This window comes from Crocodylus porosus, unplaced genomic scaffold (assembly GCF_001723895.1).
Source record: "Crocodylus porosus isolate Cpor-Errol unplaced genomic scaffold, CroPor_comp1, whole genome shotgun sequence".
Classification (NCBI taxonomy): domain Eukaryota; kingdom Metazoa; phylum Chordata; order Crocodylia; family Crocodylidae; genus Crocodylus; species Crocodylus porosus.
The window spans coordinates 28,349,796-28,369,807 of NW_017728914.1; the positions used below are offsets into that span (position 1 = coordinate 28,349,796).

The 20,012-nt window shown below is 45.2% G+C and overlaps 1 protein-coding gene across 8 annotated transcripts in view; it reads left to right on the forward strand.

Moving 5' to 3' along the window:
* Positions 1–18,270, forward strand: part of TCF7 (transcription factor 7 (T-cell specific, HMG-box)) — a 104,724-nt gene extending 86,454 nt beyond the window's left edge. For 2 of the 8 annotated variants that reach the window (XM_019535073.1, XM_019535075.1), the window contains 2 exons: positions 4,031–4,079; positions 13,918–14,080. In XM_019535073.1, coding sequence (XP_019390618.1) covers positions 4,031–4,079; positions 13,918–13,997 — 129 coding nt within the window. In that variant the 3' untranslated portion in view covers positions 13,998–14,080. Of the gene's footprint in view, positions 1–316; positions 407–4,030; positions 4,080–5,231; positions 5,305–13,894 lie in introns of all 8 variants that reach the window. The other 6 variants (XM_019535068.1, XM_019535071.1, XM_019535069.1 and 3 more) reach the window with 6 other exon arrangements.
* The last annotated feature ends 1,742 nt before the right edge of the window (positions 18,271–20,012 follow it).

The window sequence follows — 20,012 nt, forward strand, 5'->3', positions numbered from 1 at the left end:
GAACTACCTCACTACATCTCCACTCAGGATCTCTTTCATACCCAGGACCGCCAACTCCTAGCTGCGGAGCCAGTCAAGTCAGGTTTAAACAAACTTTAAATGTATTTTTTGACCTTTTGAAATCCATGATGTCCAGTTTGTCTCTGCAACCGTGAGGTTCAGAAACATTTTTAAGTGAAAACAGAGATTCTCCCATAGCACTGCGATGCCATGAGCAGAGACTTTACTAGACACCCAAGTATTGCAAGACTTGTGATGAATCGCTGTGTTTGCAGAGATCAGTTGTTATTTTAACACTTTTTCACCTGCTCTTCAGTCTTCAGGCTCTTCAGCCCATGAACACACACAGGTTTGCTCAGGGCCTCTGGAATTCTGCAGCACTTCAGGGCCTGTTTCAGCAGCAAGGGTAAGAGAATTCTGCAGCGAATGTTAGCCCACTCTGTGGCAGTAAGAGCATGTAGCAGCCTGCCCACTTGGTACCCACTGACTCCAGTGTTAGCTGCAGAATTCCAGGAGCCCTGAGCTTTTCAGACTTCCTTAGCCATGGAATTGCTCACTGGCTATGGAATTGATTTAGCTTTCACTACACTTGCGAGTACAGTATGGGTTAAATGCTGCTCTAAAATGGTGCTCTTAGATAAAACTATAAACTGCAAAGGAGCAGAGAAAGACCTGGAGAGACTGCAACAAATGGATGATGTGGTTTTTCTGAGGCACAGGAAAAGTTAAGTCTCTGGCCAGCCCAGTAGCATTGGTGTTGTCAGCCCTGGAGACTCCAGGTAATATTCTAGAAAGCTAGCACTCAAGATGATCCTGAGACTTGGGTCCCTGTGAACCATTGGTAACTATGGCAAGTAGCATCAGATGCTTAGCAACAAGTGGCACTGAATAGATTAAAATACCCTCGTAGTTTTATGTAGCTCAGACAGTTCAGTCTCCCGCCACCACCTCTCCCCCCCAAAAAAGAAATGCAGGGAAGGATTTGTTCATTTGCTTTGTTAAGGCCATTACATTGCACTGCTCTCATGTTCTTTTGACGACTTGTCTGTCTACTTACTTTACTTGAAGCACATGGGCCAGAATCATATTCAAAGCCTAGGTCTCAAGGGGCTGATGCTCTTTCCCTAGCAGAAGTCAAAATGTGCAATAAAAATTGCCTTCTAGAGTTCACCTTCTATACACAAATCAAATGTGTTGGAGGGTCCTAAACAGTTGCGGCATAATTTTGTCTTACAATGGAGATATTTGCAATAATCATATCCTGAAAGCTGCAGAGTGAAAATAGCTTGATGGTCAGCACAGCAAGCCAGAACTTTGTTTTATTTTCCTGGGTTAACAGTTATTCTGCAACCTGGTCTCTCAGCGCAGCTGAGTGTGGAAAGCCTGAGTTACGTAATACGGTTTCACCTTGCACGGAAACATTGGGGAAATGCTTCTAAGAAATATTTTTGAGCATTCTGAGTTGCCACAAAGGTGATGTTCTCTGCTTCTCCATCACTTTGCTTGTATCCAAATAATGTGTATGCAAATCCTACGCACCATCCTTGCTGCCTGTTGTGGAATACTTCAAATGCTTGTGGTATTAAATTCTGGGATACTGAAGATTCAGAAAACATATTCAACAAATGACATGCTCACAGAGTAAGCTCGTGCAATATGAAAGTCAGGCTATAGGGCATCTTTCAGTAGTTGCTTTGAAAACACCGGCTCTGTTTGGGCAGCTTTTCCATCAAAGCTGGTTGACCCTGACACCTGCACTGATTTCCATTTCAGGTGTGTGGTGCTGTCTTAGACTCCATCTGTTCTCTGGTGGGGGAGGCAGAGACTAGATTCTTCCCTGGATGGATTCTAGGAGCTTTTTTCTTCTGTGACTTGCGTTATTAATCTGTCAGTAGTGTTCTCAGAATGGACAAACTCTTGCATGTTTAGCCACTCCTTCAATTTAATGTTGTGGAAGATCAATGAGCTTTCACTGCTTATGGTAAGAGCCTTTCCCCCCACCAGTAACTTCCCCTCTGCCTCCAGGCACTACTTCCTACTTGGTGTAACAAGTGAGACAACACCGCAGAGTCCCAAAGGATTTCACCTCCGAGCCCCACAGTGCACAGGAGCACACTCCTTTCTGCACAGCAACCCAAGGGGGCTCCTTATGGCTTCCCTCCCCTTGCTCGGTCAGAGACCAGCAGGAGAGAGATGAATACATGTGGAGAGAGGATCTAATTTGTCATTTCCCTGAAGGCTGACAGATTGCATGTGCTGCACTCATGTTGCCAGTCTGGGTCCTCCCGTCTCTCCAGCTGTCCTGAGGTGTTATTCCTATTGCTGTAAGAAGCAGCATTTCATTCCTCTGAGGACCCCGATTAGCTCAGCCAAGAAAATTTTTTCAAAGAATTGTTTTAAGGAAATCTTTTTGCAAAAATTTAGTTGATCTAATAGAAGATATCACCTCTCCCACGAGTTCTGGTTCCATTAGCTCAGCCAAGCAACTAGTACAGCTGGGCATCACTGAGGACTGAGCTTTTGCCCACAAGCACCCACTGGGCAATCACAGTGGTCCAACCTCAGTTTCTCCTCTTCCACCTGTTGAGAACACACTGGATGCTGTGGTCACTAGTGCTTTGAGGACAGCACTAGCAGTAACCCAGGGGAGGGCTCTTCAGATTAACAGCCACTCAGCTCAGGAGTTGGTGGGGGAAGCCAGCCCCTCCTCTGGGTTCCTCTGAGGGACCCTGTATAAAGCCACTTTCACCGCCCCCATTGCTGCTTCCCCTCTCACCTCCCTCTGGGACGCTTTTCCTCCAGTTCTTGCTCCTCTTCTGCAGGCAGTCCTCTCTCCTGTGGGCTGTTCCCACTAGAAGTTCCTGAGCAGCAGCCTTCGTATCACCTCTGTTGCAGGGCCAGCAATCAGCCCCAGCTGAAGAGGTGGTGAATCTCTGTTAACCCCCCAAGTGCCTGAAATAGCATGAAGCAGGCAAGGTTCTTTGAGTCAATGTGATATCTTGTATTAGACCAACTGAATAGTTGGAAGAAAGTTCTTTGCAAGCTTTCAGGCATAGTCACCCTTCTTCGGGAGTCTCGGCTGCTCTGAGACTGAAACAGCATGAGGCCTGTATTCCCTGTGACAGGCACTTCAGTAGAAAGCAACAGTCCTACAAGCCTGCTGAGCCAGTCTTGTCACATAGGTCATGACTTTGGACCTGTGCTTTAAGCTTGGAACATAGCAGGTGAAGGCCAGGCAGGGCTTCTGTTGCTGAAGGGTGGGGTTGATGACGACGGTTCCTTTCAGGCCTGACTCATTTAACTGTGCTGGTGTGTCTCCCTTTGCATTTCAAAAAGATAGCATCAGGATTTCTGTGAAGCTTGTTGCTCCAGTTGTCAACAAGATGCTTAAAAATCAAGTTAAAAGAGTAGATTCTTCCTCACCTTTGAAGCAAGGTAGCACTAGCCCAACAGGCAGTAGAGCAGAGGTGTTCCCCACACTTTCATTATCTTGCATATGCTAGTAGCGTTCTGCCGTGTCAAACTGTATCTTGATCATGACCAATGGAAGGTATGTGTATTGATGGAAGACGTCTTTGACGAAAGGTTCATTTTTTTTTATCATCAACTTTCTGCCGATGTTATCATCAGGCATAGGTTAAATAAGTTCAATTCTGCTCCAATAATGTGAATGACTGGTGAGCAAACAGCCAATCAGGTGACATAGAAAGATCTCTTGTTTCTAGCACCCCAAGTGAGGTCATCAGTGGAAAATGAGATAGCCGAAAGAGGGAAGTGTACTTACATAACTCATACTATAACACACTGGCGTTGTCTGAGTCTGTTACTGTCTCTCAGCATTTAGTTTAAGCAGGAGAGGGGCATGTTTTTAATTTCAGGGATGCAAGACTCAATCCTCGTGGGGAATTAGAGAGGCTGAGACACTTGACAGTTTTGCCTATCCCTTTGCATCTGTGTTACTCGAAATACTGAGCAGCCTGCATGAGGTCTCTGAGTAGACACTGACGTGCTTTTTCCTCTTGCATCCTAGGGAAAAAAGAAAAGACGGACAAGAGAAAAGCAGCAAGACTCCAGTGCAGGTAAAATCTCTGGTACAAAGCCGAGTGTGCTTCTTGGTAGTCACTTTTTGTTGTTGTTGCTGGGAATGGATTGAGCCACCAAGGCAGCAGCTGTAGTTGGCATCCTTGTTTTACCAGAAGGCAGCAACTCTTGTCAGCTGTTGTAACCAGGAAAGTATGGTAGACTCCTAAAGCAGTGAATTGTATGTAAGCAACTTCACCCTGTTCCAAACATACATGTTAATTAGAACAGGAGAGATTCATGACAACGGAAAAGGCTATTGCTTGTGGCTATTGCTCATCTTTAATATAAGCCAGGGGAAATGCTCCAGAAGCTGTGACAGGCAGGAGTGAAAAGGGACTCATCTCTTGCATGCATCAATAGTGTGTGCGAGTAATTGCTGTGAAACCTCTTAAAGGCCACCCCAGGGACCACGCATCATTTCCTAGTAAAAGCGATCTAAAGATTAAATAGAACTGTATGCACAACCCTTGGGGAACTTTAATGTGTATGCTTGCTCCAGAGATCTGTTTGTTAGAGATGGTCCTTACTACAGGTTTCGCAGCACGTACACACACAAACACACACGCACACAAAAACACTTACTTGTGCACTAGCCTGTGCTACTTCCCTCATCTCTATTTCAACCCAAGGACTCCGTTCAAAGGCAGGTCATTTAACCATTACTGGAAAGGCATGGAGCAGGTAAGGATTTGAGCACAGGAGGCCGTAGGTGGCTGTTTGACTGGGCAGTTTCAAAATGAAGTCAGACGTTCCATAAACAGCAATGGATTTTCTGGTAGTTTCTCATGTTTCCTGCAAGAGCCTGTTGATGGCCTGGGCCTGGCTCTGTGGCAGGAATGGCTGAGGTGACAGGTAGGAGGGGATGCTCTAGGTGAGCAAGAACAAACTACAACATCAGTAAGAGAAGGCCAGTTCCTGAACATCTTTCTTCTCTCCCTTACTGAGGGGATCACTCTGATATTTGCCTAACACTGACTCTTTTCCAGGAGTGGTGATGCCAGAATATTTCTGTTGCTGAAAGTTGGATTTTAGCCTGGTAGTTATGTCTGAAGTGGCTAAATTGATGTTGCATCTTTTCTTCCTCCTGCTCCTCCTCCTCTCTGTGTCTCTGCCTTGCCATTCTCCGCCACGCATGCTTCTGTGTTCAGATCCCGCCTCTCCTAAGAAATGCAGAGCTCGCTTTGGCCTCAACCAACAAACGGACTGGTGCGGCCCATGCAGGTGTGTATCAGAACTCTCCACTCTGCTTGTAGCGTCTTTCCCTGTGCGCATTGGTTTTTTCGCTGTGTATGGTTTTATTTTTCATGCATGTTCCTACAGTTGCCCTTACTCCTGACTCAAACTAGTGGCACTGCTAAGGATTGCTCCCTTCAAGCCCTTCTTGGGGTTTCAAGGCCATACGCAGGTATTTTTGAAGGGTCCACACACAAGTATGACCAGAAATTTAAACCGGTGTTGCTAAAGCCAAGAAGTCCCACCTGTGCATCTTGTTCTGGGTCAGCAAATGTCATGTAGAAGTTTACAGGTTGATTTATTAAAGTTCCTACTTCACTGGTAGAAAAGAGGCTCTCTCCAGGGTAGGAGGCCCTGCAAAACGGAGGGAGATGAATGTGCATTTCTTACCTAGTTCTCCCAGCTTCAGGCAATGTCCCCACGTTGGGCTTTAATTCCCCTTTAGAGATTACCTGTCACACAGACACTAGTATGGTGCTAAGGAGTGTCTGTCCCTACTATAGCCACTAGGGAGTAATTCAAGTTTGCTTTTTTCCCCATATATTTCTAATTGAAATACATGGGAGGAGCCTGGCTCCTATCTCTGTAGTAACCCTACACCATGCTGCCACTAGACAGTGGAGTAGCCCCAAGCAATGAGATTGTGTAGGGACTCCAGGAACTTCTAAGGGATGAACCAGGGAATAAAATAATGGGGCAGTCCCCTGGCAAGTAAACCCAAGGACAGTTAACTGGGTCAGAGGATCTTCAAGTGGTCCTACGTGCAAAAGACTCCGGACCTGCTTCTGGATCTATACAAATCTGTGAGGAGTAAACATAGCCTGAGCAAAGGAGAAGGGCATTGTTGTCAGGACAGTCTGCTGCTTTGTAGGTTTGTACAGCACCACATTAATTCTTCTGTCTAGCAAAATCTGAAATATGCTGGCACTTTAAAAGGGGCAAAGCACACCAAGCAGGCTTTTTGCCTGGTTGCATCCTGAAGGCTGCTGTGTAGTTGTTCTGGCCAGGGGACCAATCTATCATAGAGCAAAAAAACAAATTCTTAAATTAACTCCTTGCATTCTCTTCTTAAATGGGAAACCTCTCTCAGGGTGCACGGAGTCTGTATGTTGTTATTCCTTGTGTAATTCTGCTCACATTTTTATAGCTCTATGAATTCCCCATTCAGATTTCATATGACCCTTCCTTATGATATCACTGCAAGCAGCATTTTTTTCTGATCTAGGAAAACTGGATGGAACTCCCTTGGCATCCTATTAATACCGTACTGTAAACAGCCAGAGCTTTTTTGGCAACTTGGGTCTGTCATCCCAGCAATGCCAGGCTGGGAAGTGAAAGACCAGATAGAGGTGGTGAATGCAGATCTCCCACCCAGCATGACTGCTAGGTCTAAAGGCAGTCCTTATATCTTCTCTTGTGTTATTTGAAATCTCTTACTCAGCTCTAGCACTAACATTTGGCTTTGCCAGCGCTGCTTCCTGATTAACACACATTGCAGGAGTGCTCCTTAGCATGCTTTTTTTCTTGTTTTTACCCTAATATTTCAAGTCCTGTGTAGTGGCAGCTGTTCTGTAATTCCCTGTACTAATGTACCACAGCCAACTGAAGGGTTTCAGACATGTTATGCCTCCTTGTTACTGACACCTTCCTTTGAAAGAAACTTCCACCAGAGGATTTCCATCCCAAAGCAAGACAGGTTTAACTGACTAAAATGACAAGTGTTCCACCCTGAGAGGTGTCATCTTCTTTTGGCTTTAAAGAGGAAAAACAGAACATGGTTTGAGTGAAGACACCTTCTCCTTCCCTGCCACTTAAGAGGAAGTTAATGAAATCTGTTTACCTTGACTACAAAAACAGGTTATGCCTGTCCAGGAGAAACCATTTCGTCCCAAGACAAAGTGCAGTTATTCAGACGCCCATGTTCACTGTCCTGGGACAAACCTTGAAAATGTTCGTGGGACAAGAAGTGCTTGCATTTTGTCTCAGGACATTGTGAAGTGCATCTGAATAGAAAATTACATCACTGAACTGTGGTAGAAAAGCGGCAGCACATTCAACCGCTCACTAAACCCTAACTATAAAAGCAGTATGTGTACACGCCAAACCCAGGACTTTTCTGTTCTGGGACAAACACAGGCATAACTCATCCCAGGACAAATGCAACATCTGTTCCTAACCTTAGTGAACCTCTTCCAAGCAATTCATCATATTAACTGTTGGGGTCATGGTATGTTTCCTAGCCACCAGTGGTGGCTAGGATCAGAGTACCTAGGGCTGGAAGGGTCCTCACAAGGTCATCTAATCCAGCCCCTGCTCAGATATGGAAAGTGCTACATTTTATCTGCACTTTGAGATGCAGAATTTAAGCAAGGGCTTGAACTGGAAGCTTTTTTTATAATGTGGAAGGGTCACCAGGATCTTCTCCAGAAGAGGAATTGTTCCCATCACTGCATATAAATCCACATGGGAGAGCTCCACAGTTTTAAAAATATATTGAAAAGCTGTACAGTACCCAAAGCAGAATGACACACAAATGGCCCACAATACTGTTTTAAGAGACATTATAAGACAACTGAAAGTAAAAAGCATAGACACAATGAGCCAGGGCACTGTGAGAGTGGTAAGTCCCCAAGAAGAGTTACCACAAGTAGGAAAGCCTGGCTCAAAATACATATTAGCCAAATGTGAGCATTTTCAGAGTCCAGACAGTTTGAGTAAACTGGCAAGGTGGCGAGGTTCACATGGCCATGGGGCATTACTGCAAGGACAGTGAGGGTTACATGCGTTGCTGAAACACTCAAATCAGCATCTGAGCTAACAGGAACCCTAGAGATATGCTTCAGGAGTGATGCCAGGAGAAGGGGTGCTGCATGACCCCAGCAGTCCCCCCTGCTCCCAGTGACTCTCTGGGGGAATATGCTTCTCAGGGTGGTTGGCTTGTCCCACAAGGGGCTCTTGAGACCTGCCCTGGCCACATGGGATCCTCACCGGAGTGGCTGAATATGTCCTGTGACTTCAGCAATTTTTTCTGACATTTCCCCACCATAGAGCCTGCTTGGCTTATTAAACTCCATTGAAGAAAGGCGCAGAGCAGAATGTTTTGAACCAAAGATTTGATTAAGGCAATTTCCTTGTATGCCTCACCTTTCCTTCTGATCTTTGTACTTGGCGTCAAAATCTCAGTGTCTTAAGAGGCAGTTCTAGGAACCTTTCCTAGCCCAGGAATTGACTAGTTGGCATGCAGTGGTGCTGCCTTGCCCTCATTCCTTGGTTTAATTACCTAGTACAAGGACAAGTACCCAGGAGATCCACCCTCCAGAGTCAGACAAGTTAAAGATTCCCTGGCTCCTGATTTAATCTCTTCCTCATGCAGCACTTCAGGACTAACACTGGCCCTAGGCCACAGGTGGGCAATATATGACCCACAGGCCCAATCCAACCCATCAGTTGGTTGCAACTGGCCCTAGGCAGGCAGCCACAAAGTCACGGGATCTCGCCCATGAGAAGCCAGCATCTCTGGCTGCTGGATCATGCCAGGCATGTCCCATCCCCTTCCACAGCTTAAACTAGCTCCCACCCTGCGCACTGGAAGCAGCATCAGCTGTGGATGTGGCCAGCAGGTTCCAGGTGGGAATGTGGGCATTCGCCTCAGTCTGCAGCTGACGCTGCTGCATTAGCTGTGGTCCTGGGCAGTGGTCCCAGTCCCCACTGGGAACTTGCCTGCAGCATCCACAACTCATGCTGGCATCTACCTGGCACTGCTTCTGCTGCACAGGGCAGGAGGTGGTGTAAACTGCAGAATGGACTGGGATGCTGCGGACTGAGGTGTGCTGTAGCTGCAGGGATGGGGGCAGGGAGAGAGAGAGAGGGGAGAGAAAGGGCATGCTGTAGCTGTGGGGATGGTGGGGGGAAGCAAAGAGAGTGTGTGCGCGAGTGAGCAAGCACATGCTTTGGGCCAGGGCTGAGCTATGATCCACTTCCTGCACACGTCTGCCTGGAAAACCAGCACATTTGCAAAGGCATGTGGGCAATAGATCATGGCTCTACACCACGCTTGACCAGAACAGGGCTGAGGTTGGGATCCAGGGGAATGGCATCTAGGAGTGGGACAGGCAGGTAGACAGGGCCAGTCCTACAATCCCAGCCCCAACCCCATCCCCATCCCGGCTGGGATCTGCCTGGGCAGGTTGTGGGGCCAGGTGAACAGGATGGGGCTGCTTAGGGAGTTCTGGTGAGCTGCTGCAGAAGGAGGGTGCTGACCCAGCCCATGACAACTCACCAAAACTCCCCATGTGGCCCACAGGCCCAAGTAATTGCCTGCCCTAGGTGGCCGTTAGGCACCTTTGAGTCATGGATACAGCCCAGAATCCTTTATGCTTATCTCAGAGGCCACACAGCAGCCGAAGCAAAACATTCTGGGATCCAGAGATAATGTGGAAGCACAGGAAGGCTCAAAGAGGAGGAAACCAAGTGGGTACAATCTCTACAAGTGATGGGCTGCAGTTCAGAGTGGCTCCAAAGACAGAGAGATTCTTACGTGAGGAGTCGTGCATGGCTACTTACTAATCCTATGCCTAAAGCTACCCTTTCTTAGGGCAGGGGGAGGAAAAAAAAAAGACTTGGAGCAAAACAGAAAAAGGCTCCCAAGTGGGTGGCAACTGCAGGTGGGCTAGTAGGAAATGAGCTTTGTGGGCCTTCCTCGTGATGGGGCCTGTGACATCACAGGTCACTTTGGTACTACTGGATGCAACTGGTTTTCCCACTGATATATTACATAAAAAGGAGGTAAATCCCTTACCTCCAGGCTTAAGCCTTTCTTTCCTCCCAGCTGCATTTAAGCTTCCTGTGCTCGGGCCCCACACCCATTCTGCATATTACTGCAGCACAGTGGAGAGCTCTACAGAAACCCATGCTAGAGACCACAACCACAGGGACAGCACAAGTCTCTGCAGAAGCTGTCTGCTGTGCTGGAGCAGTGACGTGAGTCTTGGCTCTTTCATAGGGAAGTTCCTCTCCACAGCCAAACTATTCATTCAGGTGCCTCGCCCCCTCCACCCTGGGTAACCTAGGAGGGGAAGGGGAGCTCTTGTCAGTATGACATATATACCAGGTCTCCCTGGTACACTGTGTCACCCTTCAAGATGCACATGCAGAAGACTTCATGTTCATGCATCTCTCGTGCTTGCTGCCAGATTATCTCAGAAGTAACTGTTGCCAAACTTGCACACGATGGAAATTCTCATTTATATTTACTTATAAGTGTACCCCATGTAAATTTGGGGTACGCTTGGCAATGCATATTACAGCTATTGCCAAGAGACTGCAGAAAGCATACATATGGAGAGCACTTGCTTTCCTCACCACTCCAAGTGCAACTACCAGTGGCATGAAACAGCCCACAAGACTCCAAAAGGACTTAGAAAAGCAGGCAAAGGATCCCATGTCAAACTGAAACGTCCACAGATTCATACAGAAGTAGGGACAGAAGTATAAATTCCAGCTTTCCCCGATTACCCTCAGTTTGTACTAGTGCAGCTAGCCTTGGAGCTGACGCGAAGAGTCAAATTACAGTAACCCTAAATATGGGCAACACCCTAGATATGCATTAAATTCATATCTGACCTAAGCTCATGTAGTTCCCATTGAGCATGTGGGGGTTACCGTCCATTTACATCAAGTCAAAGTACAGCATACAACTCAGACAGCAAACAGACACCCCTTCTGCACAATAGGACTATTTGGCCACTTATAAAAGAGGATAACTATGAAGTAGCATTACATTTCAGCATTAAATATTGGGCGTTTATTCTCTTGATGTATGTATGCCCAAAATACTGTTTTTGAGCTGCAATTGCGGCTCATCTACATAAGGGGCGCTTTTACACATGCTCCAAGAGCGGTGGGGTGGTACTTTAATTAGAGTGGCTCCAAGAACCACCACGTCTCCTGTATCAGTGTCTCTGTGCTTAAAAATGGCAGCAGGGGTGCTTGAGCTAAAACTCATTCAACAAGCTTCAGCTCAAGCACCCCTGCCATTTTTGAGCACGGGGACACTAATACACAAGATGCAGGAGACTGCTCAAGCATGGCAATTGGCATGCTCCAGCAGACTCGATTAAACGATCACATTAAGTCCCTGTGTAGACAATCTCCTTCACAATTAAAATGGCTTTAAAGTCTGAATCATAGAAAATGAGGCCTGGAAGGGACCTCAGGAGGTCATCTAGTCCAATCCCCTACTCAAGGCAGGACCATCCCCAACTAGATCATTCCAGCCAAGCTGTCTAGTCAAGTCTTAAAAACCTCCAAGGATGGAGATTCCAAACCCTCTCTTGATAACCTCTTCCTGTGTTTTACTACCACCCTCCTCATGAGCAAATTCTTCCTAATACCCAACCTAAATTTCCCTTGCTGCAACTTGAGACCATTGCTCTTTGTTCTGTCACTTGCCACCACTAAGAATAGTCTCGCTCCATCCTCTTTCAAGCCATCCTTTAGGTAGTTAAAGGCTGCTATTAAATCCCCTTTGAGTCTCATCTGCTGTCTATTCTAAATAAGCCCAGTTCCTTCAGAAGTCATGTCCCCAGCCTCCTCACCATTTTTGTTGTCCTCCACTGGACCCTCTCCAATTTATCGACCTCCTTTCAATATTGGGGGGGGAGGGGGGTGCGCAAAACTAAACACAGTACTCCAGATGTGGCCTCACCAGTGCTGACTAGAGGAGAATAATCACTTCACTGGACCTGCTGGCAACACACCTACTTATGCAGCCCTGTATGCCGTTAACCTTCTTTGCAACGAGGGCACATTGGGCTCATATTGTTTGTTGTCCACTGTAACCCCTAGGTCCTTTTCTGCAGAGCTGCTGCCCAGCTAGTCAGTCCCCAGCCTCTACTAGTGCATGGGATTGTTCCATCCTAAATGTAGGACTTTGCACTTGTCTTTGTTAAATGTCATGAGATTCCTTTTCGCCCAATCCTCCAATTTTTCTAGGTCACTCTGAATCCTAGCCCTACTCTCCAGTATATCTACTGCTCCCCCAGCTTGGTGTCATCTGCAGGCTTGCTAAGGGTGCACTCTGTGCCATCTTCCAGGTCATCGATGAAGACATTGAACAAAACCAGCCCCAGGACCGACTCCTGGGACACTCCACTTGATACTGGCTGTCAACTAGACCTTGAGCCATTGATTACTATTCTCTTGAGCCCAATGCTTCAGCCACTTTTCTATCCACCTTCCAGCTTGTACTTCCTTAGCTTGCCTGCGAGAATATTGTGGGAGACCATATCAAAAGCATTGCTAAAAGCAGATACATCACACCCACTGTGGTCTTCCCACATCCACAGAGCCAGTCACCTCATCATAGAAGGCAATCAGGTTGGTCAGGCATGACTTGAGCCTTTGGTGAATCCATACTGACTGTTCCTAATCACCTTCTCCAAGTGCTTAGAAATGGATTCCTTGAGGATCTGCTCCATGACTTCTCCAGGGACTGATGTGAGGCTGACTGATCTGTAGTTCCCTGGAGCCTCCTTTTCCCTTTCCTAAATATGGGCATTGTGTTTGCTCTTTTCCAGTCATCTGGGACCTCTCCTGATTGCCATGAGTTTTCAGAGATGATAGGCAACAGCTCTGCAATCGCATCAGCCAACTCTCAGCACTGTTGGGCGCAGCCCATCCAGCCCCATGGACTTGCATATGTCCAGCTTTTCCAAATAGTCCCTAACCTGTTCTTTCCCCACTGTTCGCTGCTCACCTCCTCTCCAAACTGTGCTGCCTGGTGCAGTAATCTGGGAGCTGACCTTGCCTGTGAAGACTGAGATGAAGAAGGCATTGAGTACTTCAGCCTTTTCTACATGCTCTGTCAATCCTCTGAAATGACCATTTCCACACTGGGGCTTAAATATAGTCTCATGGATTCACTTTAAATTCACACCATCAGTTAATGTACATCAAAGGTTAAAAATTACTGACTTACATAAAAAACCTAAAATATCATCATCTTTTTTAGTGGCAAGAAAAAAGAAATGACTTCCAATTGTTGGTCTTTTGGTGTTTTACTCATTATCCTTACATCTGGTTTAATGCCATTATTATGCTGTCACCTAGTGGGAAGAGTTGGAGTTGGAATGTAAATAAAGAGCAACTTGTCAGCCTACACTAGACTAGCCTAATCTAACCTGATTTTGGCTCCTGCTTTCACTAGAGTGAATCCAGAGGCTTGTCACCCATTCTCTTCAGCTGGTTTATATTCTTATTTGACAATCCTTTGGATTTACATCAGGGAAACTGTGAGCAAGTTGCAGGTCCCTGATGCTGTAGTACATCCAATCAGTCAGCCAAAGACCTTGAGTTTCACTGCCTACATACATGGCAGAAAAACAGAAAGTAGAGAGCAATAGTATTAACAGGCCTGGAAGAAAGGAAAAGCTGTTGGGTGCAAGATGGACTAAACGGGACTTTAAATCTGGTATCCTGTCATTAAGCACAGATTTCACCTGTGTGCCCTCCGTTTGCTCTGAATGCTGCAATGTTTTCACTGTAAATATGACACTATAAATTCACCCTTTATTTACAGATAACTCTCTTCACTGTTCTTAGGAGGAAAAAGAAGTGCATTCGGTACCTACAAGGAGAAGGACGCTGTGCCAGCCCAGTTTCTTCCGATGGAAGTGCTATAGACTCCCCTCCCTCTCCTCTGGATGCACTCCAGTGCATATCTTCTGCTTTTACTTCAGACAAGCTTGCTACTACCCCTGCTGATTTCACCCACAGAGAACAAACCAACCCCTTCCCTATCTCTGTTCACATCAAAACTGCTACCCCCTCACCCAGACTGACCTCAAGGTGCTCATCTATGCCTCATACGTCAGTAGCATCCAGTGAATCCTCAGAGTACAGCCTGGCCTCAACAGGAACATAGTACCATGCTCCAAGTTAAACACTTACTAATGCATTGGGCACTTTGCTTTTACCACATGGTTTTGCTGCCCATTGAAGTAGACCGGAGGCTCATCCAAACAATTCATCATGCCGTAAGACTGCCTTTTCAGAGTCAAGGGACAACTGTATCCCATGCCTCCAAATAATCAAGGATGCTGCAATATTCAGTGTTTCACTCAGTAAAAAGGTAGGACTACTCACCCAGATTAAAAGCACCAATCAGCAAATGAACCTTTTCTCCCCACCCTGAGCTGCTTTTTTACTGCATCATCTACTAATGTAGCAAAAAGCAAAATCTAATTCCCTAGCCTGCTGCAGTAGATGGTATGTGCTATATACCTTAAGCAGTGGTTTCCTTTTCATGCTGCCTAAACTGCTTTGAATTGTAGTCAGTCACAGATCTCTTGTAGCTATCATGTCAGACAGCTGAAAAGCTGGAACAGGAACATTTTTTTCCTTAAAGTCCATGTTTCTGAGAATTAAATGTAGCGAAGCTAGGTTTTAATACGATTGGCTTATAAGCAAAGGTGGATTATTTAAAAGAATGAAGTGAATATTATTATTAAACTTCTTGTCTGAGAACAGGAATCATTGTTTACAGGTAACAGCTGTCTGTGCCAGCATGTCAAGTTCCATTAGCATGTGGCATGGTAGATGAAGGGCGAGAGAGAGGATGCACCAGGTAGTCCAGGAAGCTTGAACTGGCCACTTCGAGATCCAACCGTGGGGTGTTCTTTTGTTTTGAAATACTATAGTAGTGCATCAGCCAAATGTAGATTTCTCATTGCTGCCCAGGTTGTTCATTGTAAACAACAAAGTTTCTAAAATAGAGCTTGAAAACACTCAAACGTACCACCTCTTTGCAGTGAAGGCCCTGCTATTGTTAAACTTTGTACAAAGGATGCAGCAGGGTGCATGAGGACATTAAAATACTAGTGGAAGTGCATGTACAGATATCAAGTCAGACACAGAGCATGGCCTTCGCCTTGAGAGGTGATTCATAAGGCACCCATGTGTTTGTCACAAGCAAGAGGTGGGGATAGAAAGTGGACATAGGCTTCATTCAACATGATGCTCTTCATACTCATGAAACTTAGCTCCACACTTCCTTGGCCTCTCCCTCCTAGCAGGTAGGGGGACATAAAGAGTGGCAGCAGTCTCACTGATGCAGGGTCTGGATCTCCTATATTCTCCAACTGCCACTGCTCTGCACCTTAGCTACCACTCTCCATCTTAGCTAGTCTAAAACCAAACCCCAAAAGCAGGTTTGATGAGCTGGTGCACAGCTTTTACCATGCACTGTACATTTTATTAAAAATTCCTACTGTCTACTCACCTTCCCAACTGTCAAATGTCAATACATTCTCTCCAGCTGAAGAACATCTAAGGTTTTCTGCTATTTTATTTATATTTTAAACTTGGCAAACAAACAAACAAACAAACAAACAAACACATAGTACCCCTGCTATAGTAATATAAGTGCATTCCTTAGAGTTCCTCTAGGCTTACACTGTGCTCATTGAGATCAAAATCAAGCCTCCTATTTTGAAAACATCCTAGACTGATAAGGAGAGGAGCAACAACACATTAGGGCATCTATTTTTTCTAGAAAAGACTATACAAAGTAATGAAGTATTAATATTATTACAGTATTGCAAGACATTTTAAAAAGGACCTTTTTAACTGTACAAAATATTTTTGTATCTTTTTCATAAGGCACCACCACAAAAATCTACTGTTCTTACATTGCAAACTTATGTTTTCAATAGCTTTCTGTATCAAAGGCTGAAAGTTACAATGGTGTATTGTGTAGAGCAGCAGTTATTGGGATTTTCCCCATTTTAGTCCCTTTCACCTGAAGTTCTTTTAGAGCAGTGGTGCTCAGTCTTTCCATCCAGTGGGCCAGATGAGCAGTGCCCAGTTCCTCCATGGCCGGGTCCAGCAGATAAACCTAATGCAGCACCAAGGCAGGCCCAGCAGGGAGGGAGTTGCAATCCAGTGGTGTGGAGGAGGAAGAGAGTATGGCCCAGTCCCAAACCTGGCCAGGTGGAAAGGGGGAAGAAGGCATGGTTCAGACAGGCAGGGGGAAGAGGTTATGGCCTGATCCCAACCCAGACAGACAGAGGGAGGGAAGGGATGTGGCCCAGCTCCAACCCACTGCACAGGACTTAGGATTTCAGTAGCGGAAATTGACACTGCATCCTTGCCGTCAAGTATCCCAACCCTTCAGAAGCCCCCAAGACCAGATTTGGCTCGCAGGACAGAGGCTGAGCACCCCTGCCGTAGAATGATGGGGGGAGGGATGGTCAGGAATTATCCATGCAAACTTTTGCTAGAAGATGTAAAGCTACTGCTGTATTTCTTTTGTTGTGTACAGAGCATAATCCCAGAAGCATGTACAAATTTGAAAGAGTTTATGTAACCACCAGATGATTGGCATAATCTGCACTGAAAGCCAGACATACTTAAAACACCTGTGCTAATCCCAGTCAGAAGGATTAATTCTGCAGCATTTGATCAATATTCAGCTTGCTAGCAATGATTGCTAAGCAGTTCAGGAGACAGCACAGTATAGTGGTTAAAGCAAGGGATGAGGAAAGATTTATCCCCAGCTCTCCAACTGACTCTGAACTCAGTCAGGTTTCTCCAGTGCGGTGTAAGGTGAAAGAATCTTCCCTGTTTGACATCCTCAAGTGCTGGAGAAGTGTCAAGCTCCATTATTGCTGTGACAACAGTTGTGTAAGCTAGTAGTCAAGTACAAGCAAGTAAAAAAATTGAGTGTAACAACTCGTGTTCTGTGGTTGTATAAAACAAATGCAACTTCAAACCTCTAACAGGAAGTGCCCAAAAGCAAAAGCAGATACAGCTAACTTGTGTATGTCACGGGGAAACGAGCCCTGCAGCAGCACAAGTACAGTTCGTCCAAAGTTCGGCTATTGGTCAAGAGTAAACCGGAACAGCTACCACTGCATGCAGAGGTCACTGGGAGTTGCATCTGTTTAAAATTTGAGCCCAACTCTGGCCCTGAAGCACTTAGAGGGTCTACCATAGCAGAGGGATAGATTAAAGAGGAAGAAGGGCCGTTTTATATCCCAACTTCTGTTCTCAATTGCTTTTCATTTGTTCAGTCTGTTGTAGAATTTGCCGAGTGGGTTCCTGGCTTAAACACACCTATTTTCCAGGCACAGCTTTTCCTCCAAGTGAGGCATTTGCACACCCATGGAACCAGGGCCAGTTATACCCATTCACTGACTGATGTACACTACTATTAGAAGGGCTTAGATCACAGTCTTGTTCTGGTTTGATACAGAATATACAATTTGCCCTGCTCTTAGTTATTACTTATTCAGACCCCCGGTGCTTCTTCTGTACCCTCAAGCTACGGCAGCATGAAAGTAGTCTTCTGCCTTTATTGCCAACTCCTGTTTACACTGATTTAACTGAGAGCATAATTTGATGATTCTTTTAAAATCTAGCAGCGAAAGACCTTCAGGGGCCTTTCATACACCAACATATGTATAAGTGTGCTTTTTACATCCTATAGTGTTATTACACAAATAGAAACCAAAAGAGAAAATACCAAAAAAAAAAAAAAAAGTATGTCTTTAGAAATGATACATGAAGTGTTACTTACTTTCTGTTCTTTTTCTTTTTAAAACGGAACTTTGCCCTAAGGTTTTTACTGCAGCAATATTTTTAGTTCTTAAACAGCAAGTTCACTCCATTTAATTATACATCGATATCCTGAAACCTGTTTGAATGTAGAAGTCATGGAAATACCACTTCATTAAACCAAGTAAAACCACTATGTATGTAGCAAGGATAAATGTTTTGCAGCTGTACTTTCATTTGTCCAAAAACTTATCCATCATTTGTTGTATTTTTTTTTTTTTTTTTAGTTTTGAGTTTGTATTTTTTGGCTTTCATGTTCAAAATATGTTTATAGCTTTATAAATAAAATAATCTGCCAGGGTAGCCATTCAGGATGAGCCACTGGAGATTATAATCCTATAAGAGTGATCTCTCGTCAAATTCTTCTGTCAAAAATGCTAAGAGGATTGGAGTGTTTCCACTATTCATGTGGAAAAAGGCATTTTAGAATAATTGCATGAAGTCTCCTATGAGGAAGTTAACAGGGAGGACAGCAGCAGCTGAAACAGTGATCTGTTTCTACGTACATTGGTTTGATTACCCGCATCTTTTCATGCTGCCTCAGCAAAAACACTAGCTATACTCATTCCTGATTATACCAAGGTATAATACCCAGCCAAAGAAGGCACAACTACAGCAGTACAAGAATTATTCCAAGCTGCTTTAGAGCATGAAAGCAGGTCAGGCATAGAAGTTTTTGTATGCTTTTTCCCTTGATTGTAAAATGCCTATTGCAGCTGCCTGTGCTGCTGTAATTTATGTAGTAACAGGTCTGCTAAGAGTACAACCAACTGCTACTATAATGCTTTAACCTCGCAATCCCTTTTGACTGGCTTGTGCAGACTCTAAATGCAGGTTTGAGTCTTGTAATAATTTCCTAAGCCACCCTCTTCTCCAAACCTGTCTCTAGAAGGTGCTCGCTATAAAGAGAGCAAAGCCAAGGATAACTACTGGATGTAACCTGTACAAAAGTTACAGACGACAGAAGGGACACACTTATCCTCAAGTCAAGAGTGGAGATGCACTATCTGAACATACAACTGGAAACAGAAACGAAGGAAGTACAAATTAGTGGCTCTCAGGTAAGCGTGCATTTTGGAAGGTTGCCTCAAGCTGGTTTGCAAGCCGATGGAACTGCACAAGAAGCCACAACTTGAGCTCCCAGGTGCCATTGTGTAGACTCTTGGGAGTTTTGAAAGAGCACAGCATTCAGACCGTTTATTAGTGCTTAGCCAAGGTACATGAGAGACTTGCTGTAGGAGGAAGCCAGTCAGTCTACTCTGATATACCAAGGAATAGGACTTGCAGGAAACAAGTGCCATATACAGGTAGAAGCTGGCCAGGTTTATTCTACTGTTGTAGTTGCCCAGATTTTCTTTTGCAAGGCATCAAGTGTCTTTTTCCGATTCAGTGTCCACCAGTAGCACTATAGGTACATCGGTGAATTCCCAGTATCAGGCTTTATCTATGGGAAGGTTTTAAGATCCAACATAACTGCCCAGATACTCTCCAACATTTTACTGCTGGAAGCTCTCTGTGACCATACTAAGTCACAAGGACAGCACCCTTCATAACTGAAAGCAATGGCAGAATGGTACAAGTCTCTAGTTTCAATAGCAGATGCAAACATTGAGACAGATTTTGCTATTGCTGCCTGATCAGCACAAGATGTTACCGTCACATAAAATATAACACTGGCACACATTAGAAGGGGCCATATTGTAAAAGCAAGAGAATTTCTCCTTGACTTGTATTTTATATGGCTAGAAACAAGAAGAGATTTTCCCTTCTGCTGCCCCAATGCACATGACGACCCAGAAGTACTCTGAACACCATTCACTGCAGATCAACAGTTCTCACTGCACCGAGAATAAAGGTACTTTACACTCAGCCACCGCAAAATGATAAAATGCATCTCTGCTCCCTCCCAGTGCCCAACCCCTTCCTTTTCCCACAGGTTAATGCTGCTATCCACTGCTCACTTTGTGATACAGCAGAGGCGAGCAGAATGGGTACCAGACCCTAGACTAGCTAGTCTAGCACCTGCTGTTAACAGTGATGAGAAAAGCAGGAGTAGGGTTACTTGTTATGAAGAAGTTTCA